Genomic DNA, 23,889 nt, shown 5'->3' on the forward strand with positions numbered 1-23,889 from the left:
AGTCCAAGCCACAGGACGTTGGAATTCGGAGCTCCGGTAACTGTACTTTGTTTTAATTTTCCCTGCCAAATTAGAGAGTTTTTTGTCCTATTTTTGATTGCTCATGAACTAAGGAACTTCTTCCCAGCATTTTTTTGCTTTTACAGACTTCAAGTGCTCGAGATTGATACGCCTCGTCCTTGAGTTTGTTTATTGTCAGTTTGTAGTTATCTGGCCGCCATTTCCTTGTGCAGAGCTCAACTGTTTGTATAACTACGGCTAATCAATCTTCCCAAATGAGGCGTAAAAGAGCTTTGTCTCTGTCAAGTCCTGATCTTGAGCCATCATTACCTTCTTTAGAAACAAACTAAATTAGAGAAGTTTATGTCCTCCTACAACTCTATTTCAAAAGAACTTTCCCTGAGCCAGCCGCCTCTGCAAGAGTTTTTCCAGCCTGTGTCTCCCCTTTCGAAAGAACAACCTTTGCTGGAAACTCAGCAATCATCTCAGTTGGAGGGGAGTGCACAAATGATTGATGGAAAGCCTTGTGAATTATCTATGAAGCTTAAGGAATATTCCCAATTGACGGCCCAGACGGACGGTTGGAGCAACTTTATCAACTTCTTTGGTCCGAAGTGAGGTAGGCCACTTCGCCTCCATCTATCTTTTTGTCCCTGACACAATCTGGTCAGACAGGCCCTCTGATGCAGGGCCTAGGAGAGGGGTGTAAAGGGGGTAATTTGTACCCAGGTCCAGGGTCAGAAAAGGGGCTCAGGAGCCAAAGGTACAAATTATTCCCTTTACCCCCCTCTCCTAGGCAAGGTCTGATGCTACCGCCTCTGATAGCAGCCATTGTATCCCCTTTCTTACCTTGAATGTGTGCCAGCTAAGGAGCTGGTGCAGGTCCAAGGAGATCCACTGGCAGGCAAGGAGCTTATGGGGAGGTGGGGAAAATATTTTCCCTTACCTCTCCCAAGCCTCTCAATATCCCCCCCTTCCCCTGATGCAGAACAAGCCTCCTTGGCATAGCTGCATCAGCATGTGGTTAGAATAGGATCGGGCTGTTAGAAGTATAGTTTGAGCGTTGGATGGTGGGTGGAAAGCAGTTAGCTCCTTGCAAGCAAACAGACAGAATAAAGCAAACAGCTTATATCAATTATCCTTTCATTTCTGCACTCTAGTGTGTGATAGTTCTTGCCTGGGCTGCCTTAACTTCCTTTCTGTATCCATTTTTTTTGATAAGAGCTGCCTGACCTTCCTTACTCAGAAGTGATTAGCCAAATCTTTTTCATCCTTCCAACACAGCCCACACAAAAAGGAATGTGGATTGGTGACCTCTCTTCCTTTTCTCAGCCCACCATCCCCTCTGGTTTCTACATGTTCTTTAACAGTTTTCTAATGGGGGCTCCTATTCCTCTAGGGATGTTTCTCATTCAGTCTCCTTTGCAAGGATTAGCTAATATTCATAATCATGATGATATCAATATACCCAGCTCACAATATGGAAATATCCCAAGATGCCCAGTTCACCCATAAGGCTCTTCTCTGACCAAAAAGCTATCCCTCTCAGAGAACCAGTTAACTGTGATATGGGCCTCCAAGGGTGAACAGAAAGGTCATAAATAAGGGCAATCGACCCGTCTGCAAACAAGTAAACATTAGGAGTCCTTTGAATTCTCCTGTCGCCTGTTGATTGCCTCTCCAAAAATCCAAAGAACACACACAAAGTGTGTGTGTTCATTCGGGGTCAATGACTTCAAACCTATTGCTTAATTTTATGGCATTAAATTGAAAACTGAAAATATGAACCAGTGCTGCTGGGGGTTGTGTTTCAGGTGCTGCCAATTGGTATGGGGATAAGTGAGAGCTACAGCACAAAATTTTCCCCAAAGGGACAAATAGCTGCATGGGGTGGGGGGACTATTTCAATAGGGGAAACAGCATGGGAGGGAGTGTTAATGGCCTTCTCCCCACAGTACCAATCTAGCCCTCCTGTGGCTGCTATTTGCCAAAATGGAGAACGACTGGGAAGTCCAGTTGTGGGTATCTGTTGTCTGGTGTGGCTCTCTACTCCAGTCTGTGATTCATGGGGTATAGCAGGTAAAATTTTTGCAACCTCTCCACTCTTTTTAAAGGGACAGTTTTAGATAAATGGGAAAGGCAGGGCAGATGGATATAACTCTTGGGGTAGAGTAGGAGATGAACCATCATCTGCTACTAGCACTTCCATTGCATTGCTGTTTGTGATGGTTGCAGCATCACTGACTCCAGGCAGCTTACAATAAATAGTGCATCAAAATGCAAATAGTGCATTTCTACTGTAAATTCATATTCAGACTTTTTGCCAACTCTTCTCAACATAACACTCTTTTTCATTGTTTCTATGGTCTGTTTCTCTTGTTGCTGTGTGGATATCTTCAGATGTTTGATTCTTAAGATAAAAGTTCCATAGGCTGGAAAAGGTGTGTTGAGTCACTTGCTGGAGATCTGGCAAGTAGTCGCTCTGAAGGAACTTGGAACGGTATTTATTACATTTTTATACCACCCTTCCTCCAAAGAGCTCATGGCTGCTCCCCTCCTTTTCTCTCTCACAACAACCCTGTGAGGTAGGTGAGGCTGAGAGAAAGTGACTGACCCAAGGTCACCCAGGAAGCCTCATGGGTGAGGGGGGATTTGAGTCAACCTCTCAAACCACTACACCACCCTGGCTCTCACTAACTCAGTAACTCACTCAGTAACCATGCTGCAATCTGTTTCAACATTCATGTCAGGGGTAGAGTACCAAGTGAATCTGAACCAAAAACCTTGTTTTCCAGAGCATGGGCTGCCTACAGAAAAGGAAACTAATGACAAAGAAGTTCAAACGAGAAGTTAAAAAGGTCATGGAGGCTTAACCAGACTATATACAACAATAGAGGCTTAACTGGAGTATAAACCACAAAAGAGGAAGGCCTCTACTACGTCCAAGAGGGTGCCAGCATAGCTAACACTTAGTCAGAAAGGTTAAAAAGGGCAAGAAAGCTTCCTTCAATATGTCGTACCCCTGCCCCAAAGGGCAGAGCCATAAGAACATAAGAACATAAGAACAGCCCCACTGGATCAGGCCATAGGCCCATCTAGTCCAGCTTCCTGTATCTCACAGCGGCCCACCAGTTGGTAGACAGTTCCGCTGAGACCAAATAAGCAAGACACTGAAAGGTGGAAGGCTATGAAGGCTGTTTATTGTTTCAGCAAGGCATGCCTGCCTTCAGTGGGGTGTGACACTTTTCAGTGGGGAAAAGTGACAAGGGAAGTGGCCTTGTCTCACTTTGACTGTTTCAAGGATACTTGCTTTTCTAATTTTATCTAATTTGTGCTGTCATCTAAAGGTCATCCCTTACATATGTCTGGCTTGTGGTTAGCTAGCTAGGCACTTTGTTAACTTGTCAGCAGAAGATTTGCCACTGATAAGATTACCTTGACATTCTAGCAAAGCAGTGAGTTTTAAGCTCTCCCTAAATTCATGCTTTCCCTGTCTTTACCCCCCCCCTTTGTTACTCTGTATTGATGATTGCTACAGGTTCCTTTGGAAGGAAAGAGGGGTCTGAGACAAGTACACAGGCATCAAATATTATTATTTTATTAACAGTATTATGTTAAATGGTTGTCTTGTCTTAATGAGGAAAATAAAAAGGAACAACAAACTGTGGCAAAACAAATGTAAAAAGAAAATACTGGAGGCTAAAAAAGACTTTGAGGAGCTTATGGCCAACACAACAGTAAAGGAAATACTGTAATAAAAGCTTCTTTAAATGTTAGAAGCCAGAAACATGTTGGAGCAGTTGGCCTGCTGTGTAGTGCTGGGGGGGGGGGAGAGATAATCTGTTGAACTCCTTGCCACAGGATGTTGTGATTTCACCTGGCTTAAATGTCTTTGGGGATTGGACAGATTTATGGAGAAAAAGTCCATCACAGGTCACAAACCATGCAATCTCTGAGTTTTAGAAGTAGCCTATATCTGAATGCCAGATTCAAGGATGTGGCAACTGGATACAGGTATTCTGTCTTGAGTATTCCCAGAGGCATCTGGTGGGCCAATGTGAGATACAGGAAACTGAGCTAGATGGGCCCTTGGCCTGATCCAACAAGGCTCTTTTTATGGACTTTAGAAGTCAGTCTAAAGCCAAGCTGAGTTGTATCTCCACTCAAGGCCCAATGTCTACATCTCTTCATGTTGTGTGGCTGTAAGGAATTTAAAGGGGCATCGCTTTTAAAAACTGCTAATGTTTCAAACTGTTTTCTTAAGACCAAACCACCTTTTATACTAAATGTGTAACATGTCTGTATGAATGTTTGTTTCTTTTATAAGTAGCATGTGCAGTAGGGAGCCCCTGCAAATTGTGGTGAAAGTGTGGTGAATGGGAGGGCAGCTTCAGTACTTTTCCCCTGCAATGGTTCTGTTCCTAAGCACAACCTCCCACATGCAATTTATGCTGGAGAAAACTCATCCAGTGCCTTTTACCGACACTTTCATTTACAGTAACTTGTAATCTGATCCTTAACAACTTCTAGAATTGTGGACTTTGTATCTTCAAAGTTTGCTTTGCAGGGTGTTCTGTTTATATCCATTTGCTCCAGCAACTTCTTGTTTAAAATCTACATGGCTGATCCTGCTCACTGTTGCCTCCCCTGCTTCTGGCTGTTACAACCAGGCCCCTTCCCTGAATTTTAATTTTTTTTTTCTTAACTCATTTGTCACTCTAACAGTCCTTTTCTCAATTTTTTGGGAGAGTATCCAGCTTTTTCTTGTAAGATACCTGTTTGCTCAAGTGCTGCATAAAGTGCACTGAAATGAAGTACAGAGGGGAGGGGGACTGATTTCCAGGAATACATTCAAGAATTGTTTGAGTTCATGCAGCCTACTCCTGCATCTGTTTTCCATCTTTGCCCCATTGGCCCTGAGCCACATTCTCTGTGCATAAATTGGCCTTGCTGATCCAGCAAGTTACACAGCTGCATCAGTCACCACTCTGATGAAGGACCGAAAACCAAGTCAGAGTTCCACAAGTAATGTAAGTATGAGGAGGAATTCCGCCTTGCATGTCTAGCACAAAGTTCTTTTCAAAGTCTTTTCTGATAAATGCACAGCATGTGTGCTTCGACTAAATATTCATTTCATTTTAATTTAGAAACTTGCCAGATCAATGCCGAAAGGTGAAAAACAAACCCGGAGATCTCTAACTAATGTAAGTGTAAGAATAAAGCACAAGACTTGGAAGGCTTTTCTGATAAATACACGTGTGTGCTTTTGTTGGAGAATGCTGAATATTTATTTGATTTTCATTTAGAAATCTGGCAGCCCAATTCTGAGATGTAAAAAACCAGCCCTGAGAGCAACAAATAATGTAAGTGCAAGAGTGAATTCTCACTGACACGTATAACACAAGATTCTTTCAGCTTTTCTAATAGACACATATGTGGGCTTTGGCTTCATGTTTATTACATAATATAAGTGTAAGAATGAATTCTTGCTTGCACATGTAGTACAAGATTCTGAAGTCTTTTTCAGAGAAAGACAGGTATGTGTGCTTTGTGCTTATCTGTGTGCTTTGACTAAATATTTACTCAGCTTTCAAGCAGCATCTGTTGGTAAGCTACTGTACTATAGGAACCACCACAGTGTAGTGATCCTGTGGAAAGATCATTTTGGCATTTCTGCCAGATACAGGGAGAGCACCAGGACACCGGTTGTGTCTTGCTGTCTTGTGTATTCCCTGAAGCATTTGGTGGGCCACTGTGAGATACAGGAAGCTGAACTAGATGAGCCTTTGGCCTGATCCAGCAAGGCTCTTCTTGTGTTCTTACGTTCTCATAAAATTTAGTAGGTAAAACTAGAGATCTACAGAACAATGTATGAGAATGCATTCTCACTTGTATGTAACACAGGAATGTTAAGAAGGATTTTTTAAAAATAAATGTGTACATTTTAGCTAAATAGGTTCTTGACTACTGTGTTCCAGCTGACAGCCTGAGCTGTAGGCAGGTGGTTCTTTTTGAGATCAGAGGAAGGAATGTGTCCTGTTCAAGGCTGAGGTGCTAAAGTAGTTTTTTTCAAGGCAAAGTGCACAAAGCAGAGCAAAACAAAGCAGAGCAAAACTTATTGTTGTTGCATGAAAGTTCTATTGCTGCCATTCTCAGTTGCAATAAAAATAAGTCAGGATTACTTTCAACCTTACTCTTCAAAAACTTAAATGTGAATATCCAGGCACATGAAAATGTTGTTAGAGAGGCACATATAGACCAAACCAACAGGAACAAGTCCAGATGAAGATCCCAGAGCTTCTCTAACAGACACATCACTTCCTTGTGTGTGTGCACACAAGATAGAGATGTGGATCCCAGAGTGAACCAAAGCGTTCATTCTTCCTTGCATGTGTGTGCACATTAACTGGAGCCATTGAAGAACAACTGGATATTTCTGATGGTCTTGGGCAAGACCTCAAATTAAGACATCCCTATTTTCCTGAAAGGAATTCCCTATATTTTGAATAGCATATTCTGTGGACATGCAGACCACAGTTCCTTTTAGTTCTCACTTAAATTACAGTGTCGCCTTACCAACCCAGCTATCACATTTGACTCCTATAATGATTTTAAGACTCCTAAATATTTAGACTTTCTGAAGAAAGAAATAAACTCTTTCAGTGCTGTTTTTCTGTGTTCGCATTTTCTGTCTAAAATATCATCTTCAACCTGGTAATTCCAGTAATGCAGTACTACTGAAAAACAGAGCATCTAAACATCTTGGCTTGTAGAGGTTTCTTTATAAAAGAGAGGTTTTTGAACCTTGCAAATCTTGCAGAGGTTTCTTTGTGGGCTCACAGAGTGTCATGCTGGTGTCAAAGGTGGAGAGGATCTACTGAGCTAAGTTAGTGAGAGATTCTATAGGGAGGTGCTTGCTTATCAGTGAATCTGGTGCTGTTTGGCAAAGAGATAACTAAGTGACAGCAAATGATATATGTGCGTGGCTATTACTGGGGGGGGGAGGGTTCCCATCATCTTATCCTGCCACATGCAGCTGACAATAGCCAGGCTGATGCCAGGAGAAAGACCACCATCAGAGAGTGGGGGGAGGGGCTGCCTTGCAGAAGCAGCATAATTGGCACACATGAAGCCTGAACAGAGCTGGGGGTGCCAAGGATGGACGTGGTCTTAACAGCAAGTGCAGAGGCCGAGGACCTTGGTTTGTGTCCACGTTCTTGCTCTTTGCCATGGGAACAGCTCAGCAAAGGAGCAGGCAGCACCCAGGGACTGGGAGACACACAGGTAGGCATAGGCTTTGCTCTGGCTGTTACAACTACCATTCAGCATTCCACACATCTCTGAGTTAGATACTGTACTTTCTGTTTAAGCAAGAAGAGTATACCTGTAGCACAACTATGTCACTGTCAATAACGTTAATTTCCTAGTTTTCTTAAGATGATCATTTTGCTATACTTTAAAAATATTTGAATAATGCAGCAAAATTTAAATCTAAATAATAAATATATTTATTATATTTATATTTAAATAAAATAATCATAAAGCGATAAAAATAAGGCAGTGGTTTTCAAACTTTTTAGCATCAGGACCCATCTAAAATAAGTTTACCAGCTGCTCAAGCCTCTGTGGCTCTATGTTCATCTCAGGTCTCTGACCTCCCCCTAGTGGGCAGGGACTCTCTGGGGCTTACCCTGGTCAGTGCCCACTGTCTTACCCCATCACTGAGAGAGGTGTGGAGTCCATTGGGCTACTTTACAGTGTTGATTTAATCGAGTTATTGCCTTTACATTCATTAGAACTTAGTTACATCACAAGGGGTCTTAAAGTTGTTTCCATGCAGTTGGCAAAGGGGGAGGGGGAGAGAGAGAAGCACACACTTTACTTGGCCAGGAGCAGAAAAAGGGTACTGTTTTAAAAGTGATTTATTAATCTTGTTGTTTGACTGAAGAGGAGAGGCTGTATTTTCAAAGTGATGAATCTTGCTATTTGAAGGGAATACTTATCAGCCATTGATGAAGTGATTGCCAGCCCAATCCTATCCACACTTTCCTGGGAGTAAGCCCCTTTGACTCTAATGGGACTTACTTCTGAGTAGACATGCATAGGCTTGAGCTGTGCATCTCCTAGTATAGGAGACAAATCAGCTTCCTAACCAGACCCTTATCAGCTCTGATATATTTTCATGGTCTATTTTTGTTTTCCCCACCAGCTGCTGGAAAAGTTTGATTTCATTAAATAATAAAGAGTTGAATCCTATCCAAGGAGAATGGGAGAAATGACTAGTTGTATTGGGGTCCACAGCGTGTGTGTGTGTGTAATATTGGTCAGACTGGTTGTTCACAAAGTTCATTTGATGAAACAATTCTATTGGTATGCTTACAAAGTTTAAAAAAATGAGTCCTCCTGGACCAGACAAAATCTACCTACTCCAGCATCCTGTCTCCAACAGTGATCAGCAGCTGATCATTTATAAAGCATGTATATTGCTGTGTATTAATAATATATTTTTAAGATCTGCATTTAATTAATGATATGATTAATATTAATATAGTTAATATATATTTAATATTTAATATTGTATTATAATAAATATAATGTAATATTACATTTAATATATTTAATATCGTTAATATTTCTGGCCACTTCCTGTTTAATGATGTCACTTCCAGCCCTCAGGAACATGATGGGGAGTCATGGCCAACAGCCATGGGGGTCAAGGGAGCCACTGGCCAGAAAGGTTTGAGTACCACTGCCTTATAGTGTTGAAAAGCAACTGTAGAGAAGTTGCTTCCAGCAACTTCCAGTTGCTGGGGTCTCTCATGGTTGCCTCAGGGTGGTAGTGCAGCCCAGGGTCTGCTGGGTTCCCAGATGCCTCCAGCAGGACCAGGGGTTGGTCTCCCTGGGATGTTGCCTGCTTCCTAATACCTCTGGGTCCGGGTCCAGTTGACTGGGTTGGGGCTTCTTTGGCCTTTTCAAGGCCAAGTAGGTGCGAGGCAATTGCCTGCTAAGGTCAACCTCCAGGCATTGCATGGAGGTGCAACCACTTGCCTTGACAGTTTGGCTCCATTTAAGCCCAGCTGCAAACCTGGGTGACCCTTCCGCTTGCATTGCCCACCTAAGGTCCTGCAAGATCTCAGGCAGGCCTGCGATTGAGCTGGGTGCCAAGGCAAGTGACCTTCCCAATGAGCCAGCCACGTTGCCTAGCTCCTTGCCAATGCCCTGCCTTGTAGGCATACCACCAATGCTGCACCGCCGCATCAGGACCACTGGCTGTGGCCCTGTGGACTTGCCAAGGGTGGGTGGCCCAGTGACACCATCCTACTCACCTCCCACCACCTCACAATATAAACATGAATAAAGAAGCCCTGGCATGTATGGAGCTGTGTGCACACATCACAGCCTGCGGATCATGGTGTATATTTCTGTCTTTTACACTGCTTTGTGAAGAGATGGCTATTACTGACAAGGTAGTATTTTAAGAACTTGAACCTTATGTCTATGATTTGTCTGTTTTCCCAGGCTCAGACAGATTTTATACATTTATGCCGACATAAACGGTTGTTTTTAACAGAAAATGACAAAGAGGTGAAGTTTAATAAAAGAAACATTTGTGTTGAAGAAGCCCAGGAAGGAGAAGGTATGTTGTTTCTTTGCACAGTCTAACATAACAAGAAGACAAGTTGGTGAATTTTTTTTTCTGCCATCTGTCTTCACTTATTTAAACTTTCTATCTGTTCAAGGTAGAAAATAAAATGAATGTCTACTAGGTATCTGCACACTTCTCCTGGCAACTAGGAAACCCCTGATGTTTGCCTAGGGTGCTTCTGTACTAGGATCATTTAGGGCTGCAGAAATGTCGTTCTTCCACAGTTAGAAGTGCAATTACAATTGTTGTTCCATGTAGAAGACTAAGGCTGCAGTCCTAACCACACTTTCCTGAGAGTAAGCCCCACTGAACAAAATAGGACTTACTTCTGAGTAGACCTGGTTAGGATTGTGCCCTAATAGCTCAATCCTGTATGGAACTTATGTTGATGGATATTTCAATCCATCAATATAAGGCCAGACCTGCTATTGCACGAGCCATTCCAGCAGTAGGTGGCTTGCTACCACAGTAGCGCAGTGGCTGGGAAGCTCCGTGACAGCAGCACCAGGCTGCCGAACCTCTGCTGGAACAAGTAGGTTGGCAGTGGGGTGGTTCGGGAGAGGTTTGGGGTGAGGAATGGGTTGGGCTGGGGTTGGGAGGGGGAGGATCTCACTGACAATGGTGCACGCCAAGATCCTGTTCCCCCTTCCTGGCAGAAACTTGCCCCCAGGAGTCTCCTTGGACTTATACCAACAAGTGAGCTGGTATATTCTGAGGTTGACTCTTCACATGGCACAGAACTCTATTACTTGTTACTTCATAGAGATCATGAACAAGCACAGACCTTCTCCCTAATGCATCGGGAAGTGACTGAGGAGGAGAATGGTATTATCCATTGCTATGCTGTAGTGCAATAACAGGTGTCAACACAATGAATAACACTTTGCTGTGGATTTTATTTACAGAAGGTACTACTTGGGTGGATTTATTCCTTGATAAAGGTAAGAATTTGTGTGTGCATAGATTCTCTATTCCTAGCTTACTATATGAGGGGCTCTTGTCCTTGCAGCCTCAGTTGTGGCAATGGAGTTGATTCTTGTTGAGCATTTGTATCTGAAATCCTGAAGTGGTGCTTGTAAAATATCTCAGAAGTGGCAGCAATCTGCCCTTCCCCCAGGCCAGATTGCTGTTTTGGCAAAGTGTCTTTTCACCAGAGTTCCCATCAGAAAAGTTCCCATCATGTGTTCACTACATGCAGTGGTGTCACCAGGGTTTGTGTCACCGGTGCGGGAGGCTAGCGTGTCACCCCCATGATGGACTTCCTCCCATGCAGTGGGCATGGCAATGACCTGGGTGGTGGGTGTGGTGATGTACAATCGCCCTGCCCTTGCTGGGTTTTTGGCTATAACTTTTGATAGAACACAGATATTTCAGTGTGGTTTATTCTGCATGAAATTATGCAGAATAAATTAATTATTCTGCATGAAATTATGCATTGATTGATATATAACATGTTGGGGTTATTCCTACAAACCGTGATTTTAGCAGTATCACCTCCCTGAGGGTGTCGCCTTACAGACACCTTATTGGTTCCATGCTGTGTCATAATAACATCTCATTGACTGTTTGAACAATCAGTCTCATTGGTCTGCAATCCTAACCTCACTTTCCTGGGAGTAAGACCCATTGAACACATTAGGACTGACTTCTGAGTAGATCACAATTTGCATTGCAGTGGGTAATTTCCAATGTGATATCTCCCAATGTGGGGGACCTGGCCCTTTCCCTCCAGGGGTAACAGGCTGGCAGGCAACGGGCAGGTAAGAGCCGAATCCTGAAGTTGGCAGTATGCGCATTCCCCTGGCTCCGGTGTCACAGTGCTTTACTGCTTTATGTGCAGTTAAAGCACATTTGCGGCATGAGGGAGGAGGGAGCACGGCACTGGGCCAGTGCCAGTAGGCTCTGTGCCTCAGTGCCAGGAGGAGGGCCAGCTGGTGCTCCTGCAGAACAGGCCAAAGATGAATGTTTTGAGGGTGGGGTGTGGGCGGAATGGGGTGGAGGGAAGGCGGAGGGAGGGGAGGATCGGGCCCATGAGGGGTGAAGATGGCAGCAGTGTCTGCTGCTGCATCCTTAACACCCCTCCCCCCATGACTCGGGTGACCCAATACAGGGCTCCTTGACTCTGCATCCACTCAAATATGGACAGAGAGCTGAGAAGACCCACTACCGCTGGCTGCCTGGGGGAAGGGAGCGAATACTTCCTTCTCCTGAGGAGTCCTTGGCAGTAGTTGCGGTGCCCATAGGATTTGGCAGTCGCCCTTTTGGCACTGCTGGAAGCCTGGGCACTTCCAGGTCCAAGGAGTGGGCTATAAGGGTGATGGTTGTGACGTACTGGACTTGCTCTGCTCCCTTGCCCCAGGAACACACATAGATTTAGGATGCAATCCTAACCCACTTTCCAGCACCGACATAAGGGCAATGCAGCTCCAAGGGAAGGGAACAAACATTCCAGTACTTTGTGGAGGGCTCCATGAGTGCCACCCAACTGCAGAATGCAACACACGTCCCATTGGCATAGCTATGCCAGTGCTAGAAAGTTGGTTAGGATTTGGGCCTTTCTTGCAGTTCTATGAAAGCAGTTTGTGTCAGTAATTTTACATTAACTGGGTTACATCACAGGTCCTGTTCAAGGTAGTTAAAATGAATTTCTCCTGCTCCTGTCCCCAGGCACCAGTGTGAATGGACGCCGATCTGCCCTTCCACGATCTAATGCAGTCCTGGCTATGTCACAACCCTCAGGTGAGTGTAGGGGGACAGTGGGTTTGCCCCTGGGTTGGGGTGAGGTCTGAGCTGAGGCTCAGGGACCCTAGAGATTGTACCACTGTGCTTACCGCCATTGCTACAGGCCAGCACAGGGTATGCCCCAGAATCCCTCACTCTTGAAGAGCTTCTGCCCTTTCTTTTTGGGGTGGGCTGGCCTTCAAAGCCCTTGGGTCTGGGCACAGCCTGGGACCCAGATAGGCTGCCTCTTCTGCCCTCTCAAGGCAAACAACAGGTGGGAGATGGCTGTGGCTGCTAATCCTTTGGGCACACTCTCTAAGTGCACAGCCACATGCCAGAGCATGACCGCCTGCTCCAGCCACCTGGCCGCATTTGAAGCTTGGTGCCCGCATTAATGGCCCTACCTCTTCTGGTTGCCTCACCACCCCATCTCTCATGAGAGCAGGGGCAGTCCTATGGCCTTATCAGGCCTCAGTCCAGGCTGCAGCATCAAGGCTGCTTGCGCAAGGCCCTGCTGCTTAGCCACTGGCAGCCTCAGCAACTCACTGCTTCACACACACACACACACACACACACACACACACACACACACCCATCCAGCCAGCTGTACTGGCTATGTGGGCACTGCCCCAGTGTGACACCAAATTATTACAAAAAGTTGCTAGTGCTATTGTCCATGATATTAATCATTTCTGCAACTGACACTTTCATCATTTCATTTTATCATTTCTGCAATTGACAAGAGCTTCATAATCAGCCTTTCCTTCCTTTGGGAACCACAGGTTGAGCCTACTTATCCACAGATTTTATAGCTGCAGTCTGGCTGAACATGGGTCCCCCAGACCTGCTTTGAGCCAGATTTGGCCCAACCTGAACCCAGAAGTGGCGCGTGTCAGCCCGTGGTCTCTGCAGACTTCAGAATTGCCATTATGGCCAAAGAACACTACTTCCAGTTTCCGGAGGGAAACCAGAAGTGACGTTTTTATACCTTTTAAGGCATTTTATGCCTTTTAAGGCATTTTGAGGCCTGGGCCTCAGAACGCTACTGGAAGTAGCGTTTTTTGGCCTTAATGGCCATTCTAAAGCCTGTAGTGGCCATGTGTAGAGTAGATGCGTGCAGACTCTGCAGGCTTCAGAACTCATTCCAGAGGTGACCAGAGCACAGCTCCTGTCACCTTCAAAGGGTTTAAAGGGCCAGAAACATCAGATTTCCTTATCTGTAGTTTTTGGTATCCACAGAGGGTCCAAGAACGGATTCCCCATGGATACTGAGGACTCACCTGTATATATTACTAGGCTATTGCTAATGCAATCTCTCATTTTTATTTTTGCACCCTCTCTCTCTCTCCCTCTCCCTCTCTCTCTTTTATGATTCATCTGATCCTCATTTCTACTGAATCTATTGACACACATTCTAGTTCTACTTTTCCCAGATCCAGATTTTCCCAGATCTAATCTTTCAATGTAGTTGAAACACATTTTTTAAAAATTTGAAACACTCTATCTACAAGATTACAAAACAAGGTTTCTTATCTCTCTAGATAATCCATATTTAGTTACTCTTACTCAAAAAACTGAAGATGGTTTTATGGTACTCAACAAGGACAGCAACAAGCAGAAGGTAATCAAAAGTTTTTTTCTTTGTCTGGGATAGGGGTGGGGATTGAGCACCATAGGAATATGGCCGTAGGACTGCAAGCCATGTGCACATTCTAATTTTAATCTGTATATAAATTGACACACATTTGGCCACTCCATGCCTTAACTTATAGTCCTCTGCTTCTTTGTCACTAACACATTTGCAACGTGGATCAAATTTTAGGCTTGCTTTGTATCAGTGGATGTATTTGAATTTTTGAGTAAGGTGCAGTGTAACAACACCAATGCTAGCATCAGATCGATGAGGTATCGGGCAAAGCCCTACACTATCCCCTACAGCTTATCTGTGGTAGCAGATGGCAGCAGATGGCAGTAGATGGCAGCAGACCCCCCCCCCCCCAGCCAATGGGATTACCCCCTAGAGGGCTCTAGATGGGAATGCGAGGCATGGTAACAATAGGAGGGCCTCAACATATTAATGCCACCGGTACTGGTTCAAGGGTTCAAGAGATTGGACTAGCTAGATGGGCCCTCTAATGGGTATGGACCTTTTGCTGGTACCTGACCTGACTGATATCTGATGTCGTTCCTATAAAATACTAATAGAGGTACCTCTCACTGTACACATATTTGATTTAGGAGTTTTTGGAATAACACACTTGTTTAATTAATACAGGGCGCAATCCTAACCCACTTTCCAGCACTGTCATAAGGGCAATACAGCTCTGAGGTAAGAGAACAAACATTCCCTTACTTTGAGGAGGCCTCCATGAGTGCCACCCAACTGCAGAATGCAGCAAACGTCCCATTGGCACAGCTATGCCAGTGCTGGAAAGTTGGTTAGGATTTGGGCCACAGAAATTGATTTTTGGAATAATGTGCACTTCCTGCAAGTTCCTGCATGTTTGAAGGAAGATATGGCTTAAGGCAAATGTCGAGGAGAAGCCCAAGGAAGGTAGAGTAGTCAGACAGAGCAGAGTGCTTGGGGCTTCAGTGGGTGCAAACAGCTGCAACTTGGCTATTCTGCAAGGGGATAATCCAGAAGGCCATCTCGGTGGAGAAAAGGCAGAAACAAAGCAAAGGGAGGGGTAGTGGGCATGCATGTCTGTCCATTTGTCTGCCTTTGGGGGAGCAGCTCCAAGAGCATAACTGACAGATCCTCCTGGCTTGCCTGCTCCAGCACAGGTTTGGATTGTGCCCTAAGCCAAAACCATGTTTACACACCTCTGGGCTGAGGGCCTGATCCAGATGTTCACACATCAGTTCACCGCCAGTGCACACTGTCACAAATGTGCCATAAGACACATTTGCAAATCTTATCGCAGACCCAGCGCCAGAGCTGGAACAGTGCAAGCCCACACTGGGCCAGCTCCAGTGCTGGGCCTGTGGTCCACCACCTGGCGCTTCTTGTGAAACACCGGGCAGTGGAGAGGTAAGATGGGGCAGGGAGTAGGCAGGGAGGAAGCTACCAGGGTGGGGGGAAAGGCGTGGGGAGGGCTGGAGGCAGGTGGAACCAGGGGAGCTCAGCTCCATTGGAACTGGAGCCCCATGTTGGGCTGTGTGACCTGACACAGGATTCCTTGATTCTACACTAGCTGAAGAGTTCCTGCAGAAATGAGTAGCCCCACTGTGGGGCTACTTCCCTTACCTGGGGCAAGGGGACAAGTGTCCCCTTTTCCCGAGGAGCTGCTGGCAGCTGCCCAGTATGATCAGGATGCCACCGTAGCCATTTTGCCACTGCGGCAGACTTGTGCGCTAGGCAGCTCAGGATTGGACTGTGAGACAGCAGGTTTGACATTCCTTTTGCATGACAATTTGGTCAAAGTCTAGTCATTCGTTATGCCATGTAATATTACTTAACACAAATGTATAGGGCTCCAAATTGTGCAAGAGCATTAGCAAGCCACGAGCAATGACTTTCTGTTCTTCTCCTTCACTTTCTGTTAACTTGGAAGTGGGTGGCATAGTTTTGGAAATGGTCATACTGGATGTTTAAACTTGTGGTTATAAACTGAAACAGCGCATGAATTTTAACATTTTTGGTGGCTGCCTTTGCAGTTATCAATTACGCGGACTCCATGTGCAAACAGCAGTGACTCACCTAGTACCACTCCAGGTGCAAACAGCAAAGACCCACCTAGTACCACTCCAGGTGCAAACAGCAATGACCCACCTAGTACCAAACAGGTATGTGATCAGCTAATAGCCAATGCTAAACACTACTTTCATTTAAAAATGCTGTATGCCAGGGCTGTACAACTTGTGCTGCATCAAGCTGGACGCTGCCCAATAGCCACGTATCATGGCCCACCTGATACTTATGTGGCTAATGAGCTGCATTCATCTTGACCAAATTTATCGTCCTGCGATGCTGTTTCATGCTCCCTTCTTTCCTGAGTGTAGGGTGGCACATTTGCACGGCCTGTTATCTTGTGACAAGAGAGTACTAAAGTCTAGGGCCAAAACCTAACCAACTTTTCAATGCCAGGGCAGCCATGCCGTATGTTTATATTATGCCGTAATTATATTATATATATATAATATATATAATATATTATATTATATGCCGTATTATTATATTAATAATGTAATTATTAATATTATATTAATGATAATAAATTGTATTGTTTAATTAATTAATTCACTTTTTATACCACGCTTCCTCTAAGCAGCTCAGGGTGGTGTACATGGTTCCTCCCCTTATTTTGTCCTCACAACAATCCTGTGAGGAAGGTGAGACAGAGATAGTAATAGTCATGACATGGAATGAATAATAATAATGGTCAGAAAAATAAATACAGTAAATATTTCCCCACAAACAATGGATGAAGTTCTGCATCAAATGGTATATAACATGATGATATTATTCCTAAAAGCCACAATTTCCAGAATTTTGATCATTCGGGTGTCACCCTCCCCCCCCCCCCCAGTCATCTCATTGGTCTGTTTTGAGTTAAGGCAGTGGTTCTCAAACTTTTAACTCTGGGACCCACTTTTTAGAATGACAATCTGTCCAGGAACCACCGGAAGTTATGTCATGGCTGGAAGTGACATCATCAAGCAAAATACACACACACATGTTGGCATCCTTCAGTCTCGGAAGACTATGGTATTGCGCTCTGAATAGTGTTCTGGAACAGAGTGTCCTCTCCAGTGCTTGAAGCCTGGGTAAAGTAGATATGGAGGATAGACTGTTTCCCATGCAGCAAATCCCCCCTCTCTACATCGCTGAAATGGTCCAATGGAAAGGCAGAGGCCAATATGGTTGTGGTTCCAGTGGCGTTGCAGGAGTTGGCAGAACATGACTGTGTTCAGCCATGAACTGCTTTAGGGACTCCGGCTCTGGATTTTGACTCCTGAAGCCTTTTCCATAACTGGATGTAGCCACAAGGCAGTGGAGGTTTGGGATCAGAGTTTTCCTTCTCTCAGATGAGCTGCCTTCCCAGACTAACAAGTCCCATCTACCCGGTGACTGTTTAGTCACCTCTTACGACAAGTACAGCCAAACTGAGGGCTTATTCTTATCCCCAGCCCCCAGGGAGAAATAAAATAAATAAAATAAATAAAATAAAGCAAAATAAAATAATTATAAATAATTAAATTAATAAAAAACAGATAAATAAGGGGAAGCCAGCCCTGTTTCACCAAGTGAATTTTCTCTGTAGCCTGCCTGCAATAACACCCACTCCCTCACACACACACAGATAAAGTAGTGAGATTTTCAGCCCTCCCCAGTGCCCACTTTACCAGCTCAAGCCTCTGGTTTATTCTTTTGGGGGGGGGGGGCTTGCTGCCTTCTGGAGCATTTGTTGAGCTCCACTTTTATTGGATGGGGACCATGCAGCTAGCCTTGCATTCCTCTTTGCCTGACTTGATTAGGAGCCAAAGCACATTTGCTTATCGCGAGTAAACGTGATGTGTGGCTTACTTTCGCTTTCCATAGGGCTCAATACATTTGTCTGCTTGGAGGGAGGGACTTCCTTCTTGGGTGTTTTTTGGGGGCTGCTTTCATTGGATAGGAACCATTCTGGTGTCATTGGATTCCTCTCAGCCTGCCCTTTCCGGTAACTATGGCAAGTTTGCCTACTCACGAGTAAACATGCAATATGGCTCAGTTTCATTTTTCATAGAGTTCAATGCATTTTTTGTTTCCGGTTTTATGGCCTTATCTTTTGATGGAATTGAGATATTTCAGTCTGGTGTTTTGCATTGCATTCCACTGGAAAGTCTGCATCCAACGGTATATAGCATGATGGGGTTACTCCTAGCCTTCATTATATTAGCGATGTTGGGGCATTTGTGGTGTTACACCCCCCAAAGGGTGGACTGCCCCTCTGCCCCCTGCTAGCTACACTACTGCCTCCTCAAGATAAGGCAATATTTGTTCCCTTATCTCTGAGTTGCATTGCCCTTACCTTGGTGCTGGAAAGTTGGTTAGGATTGCACCCTTAGGGGCCTATAGGGCCCAGAACCTTCTTTGCCCCTGGACCTGGAGCAACCTAGCTCCAGCTCTGTGTGAGAGATAGAAACCTGCTGTGTAAAAATGAGCAGAAGAGGATTAACAACTCCAATTTTCTATTTATTGTGCAAATCCTAGGCACAAAGCAAATCCTAGGCTCATAAGCAAAAGCCTTCCAAGGTCATTGTAACACAACTTGTGCTGTTCTTAAATTAAACTGTACAGATGAAGCCCAACTGAGTAAAGGTCTAGGCAGGTATGAGGTGAATGGTTACTGATTTGAAAGGTGAGGTACTAACTAAGGAATAAAACTGTTTTCTGAAAGAAAAATCCCCATAAGAGGCAGCAAGGCCAACCTTTCCAGGAAGTGATCTGAAATGGTCACATGGAGCAGCAACTGCGGAGTGGCAGCAAATGGATACCCAGCCCAGTGTTCCACTGCCCTCTCCAGGCTGCCACTACACTGGGAACACTGATCTTCCTCTGATTTGCTGAGAGTAAGTCACAAGAAGATCACAACAGTGGCAACCCCCTTCTCCCCCAAAAAAGCTGCTGCAGCACCAAGCAAGCAGGAAGACGTGAAATGGAGCCTGACCCCTTCCCTTTCCTTAACAGAAGCCTCCCTGCCTTGCACTACTTCTGATTCACTTGAACCTGAAGCAGTGTGGAAGAAAGAGTGTTTGCACTGAGCTCCTGATAAGTGAAGGGAAGGGGGCACATGGGCTCCAAATTTCCTCTCCCTGCCCACTTAGTATATCATAAGCATCAAGCAGGCAGAGAAGGCAATCTGAAGCCATAGCAGGTGTCCGTCCCCCTGGCTTTTCCAGTTCCCCTGTACTGCTGGAAGAAGAAAGGGGAAAGCTGCCTTGGCTTGTACCCACTCACTCACCCTCTGCTCTCATCCAAGTGGAGTGCACATGCGCAAGTATACATGCAGGGGCAGCATTTTGAAGAATTCAGGTGGTGTGGGGGCACACATCAATACTGAGAGGCAGACTGGCAGTGGTTTTTCAGTTTTCCAGAATGCCCATGCATAAAATATATATCTATTCCTAAGCGAATAAGCATTTTGAGCGTTTGTATTCTGGGGGGTAAGGCGTACACTGCCCCCTTCAAAGGGGCAGTTTCTGAAAGGAATCTCTGTTATTTCAATTGAATAAGATGCCCACCACTTGTTTAGTTGTACAGATATATGCTGCTAATACAGAAAATCAGTCTTTTATTCTTTCTGTTATTTAATAACACCTTGGAAATACTTTATAAAAACTAGGTAACCTATATAACATACATCATTCTATCTTTTGCATAGGCATTAGGACAGGATCTGGAACGCCATCTTTTCGTCATGAATATTGATTCAAATGGAAGGTCGCTAAGTTTTCAGTGTTATAAAAACAAGGCCCATGTTCTTCATGTGAGCGAGGACCGTCTTGCAGTCAGTTCTTCTAAACCAGCTTCCTCTTTCACGTTGAGAATCAAGGCATCTGAGCAGGGTAACCAGGCATGCCATTTTCCCAGGAAATGTCCTCTGTAGCACTGTTTCCTCTTTTCCTTGAGAGCGGACCCCTGCAGGCAGCACATAGCCTTCTTCTAATTAATAAATTATATGTAAGAAATTATATGTAATATAGTTTTAAATGTAATAATAAGTAATATAGTGTTTAAATTAACTACATGAAATCTATATGAGTGTTTTTAGCTTTCATTTTGTCTTGACCTACATTTTTCTTGGATGTCCTACATTTTGGGATGTCTTGTCCTCTTTTGCAGTTATGACATCTGGTCACCCTGAATCTGAACCCCTGAAAAGCATCTGCTTTGCATGCACAAAGTTCAATTCCTAGCATCTCCAAGAAGGGCTGAGAAAAATTGTGTCTGAAACCTCGGCCATTAGCATCCATAATACTGAGCTAGATAAACTTAATGGTCTGGCTCAGCAGAAGGCAGCTTTTGATAAGACATTAATAAGAAACTGTAGTCCCAAGTAACAGTGCTTAGTAATTTTAGTTTTGTTACTAAGAGCCCAATCCTATACGCACAGGAGCAGCGGGTGCTAAATGCCCTACACTGTATCCTGTGTGGGATTCAAGCAGGCTGAAGGTCTACTCAGGGGAAGGGGACATTCAGCCCCTTACCCTGAGTAAATACTCAGCCAGTTCTTTGGAGCTAAACAGCAGGTGCAGACTTGACAAGCCCAGTGTCAGGCTTCTGAGTGCAGGAGGGGTATAGGAATCAGCAAAGGGAGCCTGTGCTGGTTCCAACCCCCTTCTGAGCTGTTCCTTCCCCATTCTGCCCTTTCTTTGCCCTCCCAACAATTCCCCAAGCCTCCATGATGCTTGGCATTCACCTCCTCACCACCAGCGGCCAGGGCTCCTGAAGCATCAGCGACAAGGCAAAGAAAGCCTCCCCACTGGCACCGCTTACTAGTTGGGTGGCACAAATGTGCCTTATGGTACATTTGCGACATCCACAGCTGGCAATGGGGCTGCAGCACCTGCAGTAAGGCAGCACAGGATCGAGCTATAACAAAGTTTTGGCATTCACGAATTTGCCTTTCAGCTGATTCTGAACCTCTGGATCGCCCCCCTGCCGACCTCCCAGATGCGACAGGAAACTTATTCTGGTTGTGTCTGGGAGGCTCAGAATACCGCCTGGAGCCTTTCTAACGCAACTTGCAGTTTTCTGCGAAGTCACATTAAAAGTTGCATTAAAATGGCTCTGGGTGGCGTTCTGAGCCTCAGAGGTAGTGCACATGGCCTCTCCAAGGCTCCGAAGGGCTCCAGATGTGATCGATACAAGGCTCTGGTCATGTTCAGAGCCCAGGCAGCCTGAAAACGTGGATTGGATTATCTGTGGTTTTCTGTATCCACGGGCTGTCCGGGAATGGATTCCCTGTGGATACAAAGGCACCACCTGTACTGCTTTTCAACACAAAAAGTTACAAAGCATTTTATACAGCAAAAATAAATAAATGGATCCCAGCTCATAATGTTAAAAGGACGTACAGCCACTGAGAGAAACATTAATATTGGAGGAATAGGGATGTTTGCTCTTCCGCTGCTAGACTTAAAAGGAGTACCATTCTAAATGGCACCCCTTTGTTTAGGTAGGAGGAGTGAGCATCTTTTAACTTGCTGAGATGCTGGCAATTGTTGGCAAATTATTATTGGACATCCTTTTATTTAGCTAAAATATCCCAGAATATTACATTAAATGTAGATTTCTCCCCTTCCCACCACCTTTCCATCCTCAACATTTAGGACACTAGTAGTCCTGCCTTGTGTTTTCTTTGCCCAGCCCCAAGAAGTAGCCAATGAAATGGGGCAGTGACATGTGATAAAATCAGACATGCATACATGTGTGTATAATGTTCTTTTCGAGAGTTGTACACAGATGTGTTTTAAAGTATGCTTGAGAATGTGGTGGCCACATCATCTTCTAGATGAGACAGATTTTCTAGAACCATTTGAATCTTGCTTCAGGCCAGGGCTGGCCCATCCATGAGGCCACCTGAAGTGGTTGCCTTAGGCAGCAAGCTGGGGATTGCTCATCTCCACTGGCATACCTAGGGGGGCAAGTGGGGCAAAAGCCCTGGGTGCCAACCTTCCAGGGGCGCCTCGGAGCCTCGCCCTGCCCCTGCCAGGAGAAGCACCCAGGAGCGCTGCGGAGAGGCAGCTTGCTGCCTCTCCATCAGCGCCTGGGTGCCGACTGAGCCTCCCCTCCCCTCCTCCTTTATAAGAGGATAGGAGACAGGCGCCCTAGAGAGGCACTTATGCTCTAGGGCGCCCATCTCATCTCCTCCTATAAAGGAGATGGGGGGTGGTCCAGTCAGCGCTGAGACGCTGCCGGGGAGGCAGCATCTGGCTGCCTCCCAGGAGTGCTCCTGGGCACTCCTGCTCTACCTCTGAGGGTGTCCCTCAGGGGCGGAGCGGTAGTGGTGTGCGCCCCCTCCAACTTTGGAGGGAATGCGTGCTGCTTCCTGGCCAGGTCGCCTTGCTCCGCCTCTGAGGGCATCCCATTGGCACAGCTACAGAGGAGGCAGCTGCGCGGAAGTAATTGCAGTGATGATTATGTCACTGCAATTACTTCCGGGTCACATGTGCGGGGGGGCAGAGAAGGGGGTGAAACAGGGTGGGGGGCAGAATTCTGGGGGTTGCCCTAGCACAGGGACCCCCAGGAACGCCACTGCCCATCTCTGCTTGCCAGTATCTCTTCACTGTTCCTTCTTCTGCTCTCTGGATTGGAAAGGGAAGAGGGGGCAGGAAATATGTAGGGGAGGACAGTGCTAAGCCTAGAACACTGAAGAATGGTAGGAGCAGAGGCTGATGCAACATTAAATGGGGGGAGGGAAGCATTTGGCATGCTGCCTCAGGTCTTAGACCTGCCCTGCTTCATGCTTTGATGGTGGCTTCGGTTGGCTTGGTAGAACTGCACCAGAAGCTAGACAGAGGATGTGCTGACTCCTGTGAGCCCACTTTGGGACCTACTATAGTTTTTGCTGCATTGTCTTGGTTTCGTTCATTCGCTTCTGCCATATTATGTTACATTTCATTTATTGCACATATTATGTTAAATTGCATTTATTGCATTTTTTGTTGTTGTCTAATTGACTTGGTTCTTTGCTGTTATTATTGTTTTGTTTTAGAATGCTGTACTTGCATTGCTCTAAATGCAGGAGTGGTCTAAATGGGCAGGAGGTCTGGTTTAGAGGGTTGAGCCTCCATTTGCCTGAAGATAACATCGGAAGGTCGCCAGTTCGAGGCCACCGGCACCGTGCGACTTTGAAGCAGCTGACAAGCTGAGCCAAGTTATTCCAAGAGCGTGGGAGGATGGAGGCCAGAATGTGCGGCCAGATCAAGAATGAAACATCTGATTGTTGTGGTTTCTTGAAAGATAGAACCTTTCAAATTGTAAAAATCCCTATGGGCATTTAAATTGCCTGCCCATGTAAACCGCCTTGAATAAAGTCCGAGGAGAAATCTGAGGACCTAGAAAGGCAGTACAGAAATACCTGTATTATTATTGTTATTATTAAATTTTGTAAGCTACCTTGGATACCTCCCTACTAGCATTCCCTGTGAATATTTTTGAATGAATGAATGAAAATTATTCTTTTTGCTGGCTACTTGAATTTTTGACTTGTTGAGTTCAATTGCTTATTGATAGATTTTTATATGTAATCATGGTTTCATATTGTTCTGCTAAGTTTTCCATAACTTCCTGATCCTTGGCAAGGTGGCATGCAAATGTTTGAAATCAATCAGTCAATAGAAAAATGGGCTGACAATTTTCTATCCATCTCACTGATCAATGAGAAGCAAACCTGCCTCACACTTTCCAGTGTGGAAGCTGATGATTGCAAAGAAACTAGTATGGGTGGAAAACAAATACAATATTTCCTGCTTAATTTCCCCTGTCTTGAAAAAGGAGGGAAATGCATTTTGGCATTTCTGTCTGTAGTCAA

General features: G+C 45.1%; 1 protein-coding gene across 4 annotated transcripts; it reads left to right on the forward strand.

Annotated features, from left to right (window-relative positions):
* Positions 1-23,541, forward strand: LOC136641055 (uncharacterized). Of its 4 annotated transcripts, none has more exons than XM_066616645.1 (10): positions 1-619; positions 5,148-5,204; positions 5,307-5,363; positions 9,520-9,637; positions 10,552-10,587; positions 12,314-12,385; positions 13,909-13,988; positions 16,025-16,153; positions 19,735-19,918; positions 23,071-23,541. In XM_066616645.1, the coding sequence occupies exons 2-10, from the start codon at positions 5,163-5,165 to the stop codon at positions 23,109-23,111; spliced, it is 759 nt and encodes a 252-aa protein (XP_066472742.1). In that variant the 5' UTR covers positions 1-619; positions 5,148-5,162; the 3' UTR covers positions 23,112-23,541. The 4 variants fall into 4 exon arrangements, with proteins under 4 accessions (XP_066472742.1, XP_066472743.1, XP_066472744.1 ...); XM_066616646.1 differs by lacking the exon at positions 1-619 and adding an exon at positions 2,051-2,079; XM_066616644.1 differs by lacking the exon at positions 1-619 and adding an exon at positions 4,261-5,030.
* Positions 23,542-23,889: the final 348 nt, after the last annotated feature.

This window comes from Tiliqua scincoides, chromosome 2, assembly GCF_035046505.1.
Source record: "Tiliqua scincoides isolate rTilSci1 chromosome 2, rTilSci1.hap2, whole genome shotgun sequence".
Classification (NCBI taxonomy): Eukaryota; Metazoa; Chordata; class Lepidosauria; order Squamata; family Scincidae; genus Tiliqua; species Tiliqua scincoides.

Coding starts and splice junctions, on each gene's coding strand:
- LOC136641055 (XM_066616644.1), top strand. CDS start 4,992: ATGAAGGACCGAAAACCAAGTCAGAGTTCCACAAGTAAT. Junction 5,205..5,306: donor CCCGGAGATCTCTAACTAAT/GTAAGTGTAAGA, acceptor ATTTTCATTTAG/AAATCTGGCAGCCCAATTCT. Junction 12,386..13,908: donor GGCTATGTCACAACCCTCAG/GTGAGTGTAGGG, acceptor TTATCTCTCTAG/ATAATCCATATTTAGTTACT.